Source organism: Lathamus discolor, chromosome Z (assembly GCF_037157495.1).
Source record: "Lathamus discolor isolate bLatDis1 chromosome Z, bLatDis1.hap1, whole genome shotgun sequence".
NCBI classification, from domain to species: domain Eukaryota; kingdom Metazoa; phylum Chordata; class Aves; order Psittaciformes; family Psittacidae; genus Lathamus; species Lathamus discolor.
In genome coordinates this window covers 101,985,784-101,992,859 of record NC_088909.1, presented here as the reverse complement: position 1 = coordinate 101,992,859, position 7,076 = coordinate 101,985,784, and the positions used below count along the sequence as shown (strand labels likewise).

General features: G+C 53.6%; 1 protein-coding gene across 1 annotated transcript; it reads right to left on the bottom strand.

Moving 5' to 3' along the window:
- Positions 1 to 606: 606 nt before the first annotated feature.
- Positions 607 to 5,102, bottom strand: SPMIP6 (sperm microtubule inner protein 6). The gene is made up of 7 exons (XM_065663881.1): positions 4,965 to 5,102; positions 3,652 to 3,781; positions 3,164 to 3,273; positions 2,974 to 3,049; positions 2,660 to 2,846; positions 1,946 to 2,035; positions 607 to 928 (listed from the first exon to the last, which is right to left on the bottom strand). The coding sequence occupies exons 1-7, from the start codon at positions 5,100 to 5,102 to the stop codon at positions 826 to 828; spliced, it is 834 nt and encodes a 277-aa protein (XP_065519953.1). The 3' UTR covers positions 607 to 825.
- Positions 5,103 to 7,076: the final 1,974 nt, after the last annotated feature.

The following is a 7,076-nucleotide window of genomic DNA, read 5'->3' as shown; positions in this document are numbered from 1 at the left end:
TGAGCTGTTTAGTGGAACTGTAAGAAGAGGTGTAGTCTTCACTGTTTGGTTCACAAGTCCAGTGTTTTCAGAGATTATGTTAGGATTTTAGGATTTAGTATTTTAGATCTTTAGTATTTTAGTATTTTGTTTTCTATTTTGTTGGAGCCACTGGGGATGCCCAGAGGAGCTTGGAGATGGGGCTACCCTTGTGGCTGTGCTGCAGGCACTTGGGGTTTGGCAATGGTGAGGCTGCGCCAGGACGTTTTGGGGTCAATATGGGGTTTTCCTGGGTTTTTCCCTGCTCCATGCAGGAATGTGAAGCCCCAGATGGCTCTGTGCTGGATCTTCCTTACCGTGGGCACTGCAGCCTGTGAGTGTAGGATGTGCAGCACCTGTGAAAAGCCCTGGGTGGTGTTGCCTGTCGACACTGGGCTCCCCGATCATAGTCACAGAAGGGCATTTCATGCCTTCATTAATTATGTGCTGCTTTCAAATCCACCTCCTTATTTAGCCCGTGCTCGGTATCCCAGATGGATGGCAGATCTTCCTGGATAACTTGGCAAAAGCAAGCATGTCCTGAGCAGCCCAGCACGAAGCTGACAAACAGGGGTGACAGTGCCTGGTTGCTGCTATTTCTGTCTGTGTTACTGTGCTCTGAGAGCTTTTCTGTGCGTGCTTTCTTGGTCTCCAGCTTGCGGGTGGTGGCAGGTACCAGCCCCTGAGGGCTGTGGAAGCACTCCCTGAAGTTTATCCCCCATTCCCAGGAACTTGCCCAGCCTGTAGGAGAGAGCCTGAGGAGAACTGCTGTTCAAGCCAGTTTTAATGAAAGCTCATCTTTGCTCTTCAATAGGCAGGAATGTACAGATCCTCGGACACAAACTCAGGGTGGATGGTGTAGCTGGCTCTCTGGACTCCTGCTGTGTTTGTGAAGAAGCCTGTGTCCCACCTAGGAAAGCAGATAAAGTTATCAGCCATGGGAGGAAAAAACTCCAGTGAGGAAGAAGAAGACAGAAGCTATGCCAGTCATAGAATCATGAAATAGTTAGGGCTGGAAAGGACCTTAAGATCATCCAGTTCCAACCCCCTGCCATGGGCAGGGACACCTCACACTAAACCATGCCACCCAAGGCTCTGTCCAACCTGGCCTTGAACACTGCCAGGGATAGAATCCAGGAAATCCCCTGTTTCTTAGTGGAGGAGACCTTGAGAAACCCTCTGAGGCTCAGGCTGAGGGACAGCTTTGGAGAACCCAGTGCTTCGTTTTTGTTCTCATTTGGTTTTAGTTTCTGGGCACGCGAATTCAAAGCCAATCATGTTTTCTGCAAAGCCTGATGCCTAAATTTTGCTCTTGGGGTATGGATGAAGTAGCAGAGTGATGGTTGAACAGCCTCCCCTCTTCCCTCACTGCTTTCCCAGTGCTGAAATAGCTGCCTCAGCCATGGAGACAGCCTAAAAGTAAACATGCGAGGATTAAAAGCTGCTGCTGGACCTGCAGGGGTAAAGGACAGGGCTGATTACCATGTAACAAGCAGCATGAGCAGGGAACAGGTTCTTGAATGAAAAGAGCAAACAATGACGACAGAAAGTACAAGAATGGCACAAGAAAAAATGATGCGGTCCTAAACCCAGGGAGATGCAAAGCTACGTGCAGCCAGGCAAGATTTGGGGTGCCATACAGTCCACAGCCCAGCACCAGGGTGTCCTGCCCTCCCTGCTCGCATCCATTCAGCGTGAGAGATGGAAGTGCAGTGGCTGCATCGCTGCCTGCATGGACACCATGGTGGGACCTGCTACCTCTCGGGCTCTGCAGTCTGCACCATTGTCCCCAGGGTAACCCTCTTGAGTACTTGTGTGTGAAACCTAATGAAGAGAGAGAGAGTGGCTGGCTGGTGTTGGTTACAAATGATAGGCTTTTCCCTAGGGCAACTAGCATGGAGCAGTGCCCCACTGAAGCTGTATGCACCTAGGTATCCTGCACTGCAAGGATGGCTGGTGGCAATGAGCACTGGCATGGAACATTGCTCTGGGCCTCTGATGGTGGCATGGGGTGGTCCTGCAAGAGACAGAGGAAACAGAGTGAGCAGTGGCCCCGAGAACAAGGGAGGTCATGTCCATCCAAACCCATATCAACCCCAAGTCAGCACAGAGTGGTTTGGGTTGGAAAAGACCTTAAGATCATCCTGTTCCAACCCCCTGCCACGGGCAGGGACACCTCGTACTAAACCCTCTCACCCAAGGCTTCATCCAGCCTGGCCTTGAACACTGCCAGGGATGGAGCATCTACCACTTCTACTGGGCAATCTGTGCCAGGGCCTCACCCCCCTCACTGTAAAGAATCTCCTCCTTATATCCAGTCTAAGCTTCCCCTGTTTAAGTTTTAACCCATCACCCCTTGTCCTGTCACTACAGTCGCTAATGAAGAGTCCCTCCCCAGCATCCTTGTAGGCCCCCTTCGGATACTGGAAACTGCTCTGAGGCCTCCACGCAGCCTTCTCTTCTCCAGGCTGAACAGCCCCAATTTTCCTAGCCTGTTTTTATATGGGAGATGCTCCAGCCCCCTTAATTATTAGCATACCTCATCCCAAGCCATCCCATCCCAATCCCCTCCCACCCCAAGCCATCCTGTCCCATCCCATCCCATCCCATCCCACCCCACCCCAAGCAAAGCCATCCAAACCTTACAGCGCTCTTCTCTACTGCAAAGAGTTTCTTTCTGGTGGCAGGTGTCCCATCAAGGTAGCAGTCAATCCCTCGCAGGCAGCAGTGGCGCCCAGAGCAGGGGAAGTAGTAGCTCTGGAAGGGTATCCTCCCTGTCACGGTGTACACTGGCACCCTGTGCATCGTGTCAGCAATCACCACCTTCTCTGAAGCAGAGGGATGGTGAGGGAAGGTTAGTGGTAGAAGCAGCGGCCAGTCTGTCAGCCGGATGGACACCGGCATGGTACAGGCAGAGCTCCAGCTGGAGTACAGGGACAGGGAGAGGGTAATTACCATACTGATTGAGGCAGCTGGGTCTCAGGGGGCACATCACGGGTATGCTGTACAGCCAGGTGTTCATCCTCGTCTCCTGCAAGGAGCAACGACAGCCTTATCATGATTGGCATCTCTTTGCTGCAGAGCCTGAGGTCCAGCAGACCTGATGTGGCTCCATTTTTGTGGACTCAGGAGGGGTTGACTCTACCTTGGGCAGGAGAGGGAGGGATGAAGATTCCATATTCCAGGCCGTAGTGCTTGGACTTGTTCTCCACGACAAGTATTTGTTTTCATTGACAAAAACTGGCCTGTACTTCTCTGCAGTGCAAAAGTGACAGACAGCAGTGTCCAGTGGTGCTGGGGACAGCCTTGGTCCCTGGGGGTTGTGGGATACCAAGAGGGGGTCTCCCCGAGCAGCACCTACCACCAGGATATATTTGGGGGCCACAGAAGGGGAGAACCCTGGGGACTTGTGGGCTTGGCTGGGACAGGGACAGTCTCTGTGCAGGGATGGGGGTAGGAAGCTGGGACAAAGCCACAAGTGCAGATGCTGAGTGTGGGTCCCTTTATCACTGCAGGAGGGGATGAGAGATCTAGAAAGGGGGATGAACAGAGCCGCTGTGCACACCCTCATCCCCCTGACCCCATGGGGATGTGCCCTGTGTGACTGGGGCACAGCTGGGACTTTGGCAGTACCTTTGGATGTGAAGTTGCCAGGACTGTAGGCAGCGGGGTACATGGTGCTCTTGTAGTACTCCCGCATAGCTGCCCTCAGATCGGGTGGAGCTTGGGTTGTCGGGCTTGGCCCCGGAGGCATCGTTAATCCCTGCAGACAGCGGCAAGTGAGGAGAGGCACCCCGGCCATGTGGCAGTGTCTGCCTTCAGTCAGGGCACACGGTGAAGCTGATTACGGAGATCCGAGCACCAAGACTGCCTTTGCGGTGGTGGGTACAGGGGTCATAGCAGCACTGTGATCCCACCTCCCAGGCTCCCTGCTCCCCAGAACTGGGGGCATGGTCTAGTGTGAGGTGTCCCTGCCCATGGGAGTTGTAACTGGGCAATCTTTAGGTCCTTTCCAACATAAACCATTCTATGATTGTATTATTCTACAGCTTGGCATTACTGGCTCCTTTCCCCCTGCACCCAGGGTGTCCATAGGCATCCAGGCACTTTGCGGGGCGTTACATGGTGTGGGTGCACAGGGACTGATAAGTATATGGCCAGCAGAGGCTGGGAAGGAAGTTACAGGACCAAAGCGATGTCCTACAGCTGGCAAGCCCAAGAGGACTGGGGTCTTGCTGAGCAGATGAGTGCCCTGTTTGAAGGAGCCGTTTCTGTCCCTGCACAGTGGTGACATCCCTCTCTGTGCCCTCTGCTGGCTCCCTCATTATAATGCACATGCTAAGGAGGCTGCAGCAGATCAGCCAGTTTTCAGTGTGCTCTTCATCGGAGCCTGTACAATTACAGGCACTGACATGTGGGGAAAGATACGTGTCCCACAGACACCCCCCCGCAGTGAGGCCACAGCTCAGGAATCCCTCTTCATCCAGGACCAGCGCTGAGAAGGCGTCGTTTGGTGCTCAGGTCTCCCCCAGCCCCTTTGCTGTGTGTTGGAGCCACCCAATCTGCCCCTCCATCGCCACCCTGTCATACAGCAGCCCTGGGCTGAGCCCTGCCACTGCCTCACTATTCTTTGCCTCCACAGACCCTGCCCCTTGTTCACTCTGAAACCCACTGATGGGCAGTGTGAGAGCTTGTACAGGTGACGGCCAGCCTGAAGAACCTGAAGCCACTGCAGGGTGCAGCTCCAGGGGACAAGAAGCCAGCAGCAAGCACAAACTCTGGGTGCCAAACTTTGTCCTAACTAGGGAGCACAACCCTCCCACCCCCATTACACACATGCAGCAAAGCACCCCATGAGCCCCTGAGCCGTTGTCCTGCCTGGCCCTGAGCATCTGCAGCTGCACAGGGACAGAAATGCTGAGGTTTGCTCCTCGCACAGCACTTACCTGTGTCACGAACTTGTTTTCTTTCCAGGTCTCCAGCATCCCCCGGTCACAGATGGCGTGTTTGACAGAGTGTGGCGGGCGGTAGGAGTCAGTGTAAGTGCTGATGGGGGTCTTGTGCTTTTTGGAGAAGAGGAACATGGTGCAGCAGCCTGCCAGGATAGGAGAGCTTGGAGTGCCAGAGTGTGCAGGGGATGCCCTGCTTGAATGTGCTGCACTGTACAGGGCTGGGGACTTGCAGCCAGTGCAGGAGGAGGAATAGGGCTGGTGGCACTTCCAGCTCTGCCAGCCCAGGGTGGTGCTTGTGCCATCAGTGATGTCATAACAGGAGAGCAGGGGATTTGGTGTCTGTGTCAGTTCTATGGCTATGCTCTGGTTCCAGCCTGGGGCACAGCAATTACTGCCTGCAGCCCTCCACAGGCCGCACCGTCCTGGCTTTGTTCTGGCCCAGCTTCTTCCCCTCCTGCAGGCAATTACCTTAACAATGGCAGGAAACTGTTTCAGCTGGTCCTAGTCAAGATAACTGTATTTTGGGAGGTGCACAAGCAGTGATTTTGGCTTTTCCAGCCCCTCTCTCCCATATTTCCTTGGAAATTCTGCAGCAACCCAGCTCCAAACACACAGCACCACACCAATGCCAGGGCACATCACTAGGCACAGTGGTACCCATGGCTTTTGGGGTAGACAGAAGAATTATTGCCTGCTCTGTCTCTCATTTTTAATTAAAAAGCTGGATTCAGGCGATCCCGTGTGGTTTGTTTGCTCTTGTGTCCCGAGTGATGGGTTCTGCAGTCAGACAGTGATCCTCATCCACCTCAGCTGCGGAGAGGCAGCTGGGTTATGCCAGGGAGGGATTTGCATGAAGTGGCTTTGCTTTCCCCTGAGTTAGGGAGTGGAGCGCAACCCCCTGCAGAAACTGGTTTGTAACACAATGCCAACTCAGAGCCCTGTTCTGCTCATGCCTCTGGCCCTTCTGCTGCATGTCCTGGGATATGACCAGTGAAGACCCATGTCCATCTTGGCAGGCTGGATGCCAACCCCTTTACCCCCTGTAAGGGCTGCAGACCCCTGCTCTGTTTGCTGGTGGAGCTGGGCAGCCTGGGTACTGTCCTGGGTTCAGCAGTAGCAGTCATTTTTTTCCTTCTCAGTAGCTGGTGCAGTGCTGTGTTTTTGACTTTCAGCCTGGGAACAGCGCTGATAACACCGATGGTTTTAGCTGTTGCTCAGTAATGTTTACTGTGACCAAGGACTTTGTGAGTCTCATGCTCTGCCAGGGAGGGGGGGAAGCTGGGAGGAAGCAGAGACAGGACACCTGGCCCAAACTAACCAAAGAGGTATTCCATACTACAGCACGTCATGGCCAGCACAGAAACTGGGGGCAGTTACGCGGAAGGGTTAGATCACTGCTCGGGTCGGGCTGGGTGTTGGTTGGTGGGTGGTGAGTGGTTGTATTCTCTTCCCTTGTTATTTCCCTTATCATTATCATTATTGGTGTTAGCAGCAGTGGTTTGTGTTATACCTTAGTTACTGGGCTGCTCTTATCTCAACCCGTGGGAGTTACGTTCTTTACATTCTCCTCCCATCCCTCCAGGAGCAGGGAAAGGAAGAAGGGGTTGGGGGGGGAGTGAGTGGCTGCGTGGTTCTGAGTTACTGGCTGGACTTAAACCATGACACATGGTCTAGTGGAAGGTGTCCCTGCCCATAGCAGGGGGTTGGAACTGGATGATCTTAAGGCCCTTTCCAACCCAAACCATTCTGTAAGTCTATGATTCTATTATCTGGGCAGCGCCACTTTGTAGAGATGTGGACTCTGAGCCTCCCTGTTGAGGAGGGATTAATCCTGCACTGCACCGGCTGCCAGCATGCACCACGGTCTCCCTTATGGCTGTCTCTTGGGGTTTCCAGGTGTTGGACTTCACATTCAGTGCTTGGCCCTTGTGCCAACAGGTTTGAGGGGCCAAAATGGGTTCAATCCTGGAGAAAAGGTTATTTCACCCATTGGTATCATACAGATACAGCACTTCTGCTTCTGTCACAGCCCAGACACACGGGCATGAGGGCTAGCACCCCCTGATTTCAGTATCCATGACTGCCGGGGGTCAAGGGAGATGTTGC

Coding starts and splice junctions, on each gene's coding strand:
- SPMIP6 (XM_065663881.1), bottom strand. CDS start 5,102: ATGTTCCTCTTCTCCAAAAAGCACAAGACCCCCATCAGCACTTACACT. Junction 3,782..4,964: donor AAAACAAGTTCGTGACACAG/GTAAGTGCTGTG, acceptor CGCTGTCTGCAG/GGATTAACGATGCCTCCGGG. Junction 929..1,945: donor TTGCAGTGCAGGATACCTAG/GTGCATACAGCT, acceptor CTGCTTTCCTAG/GTGGGACACAGGCTTCTTCA.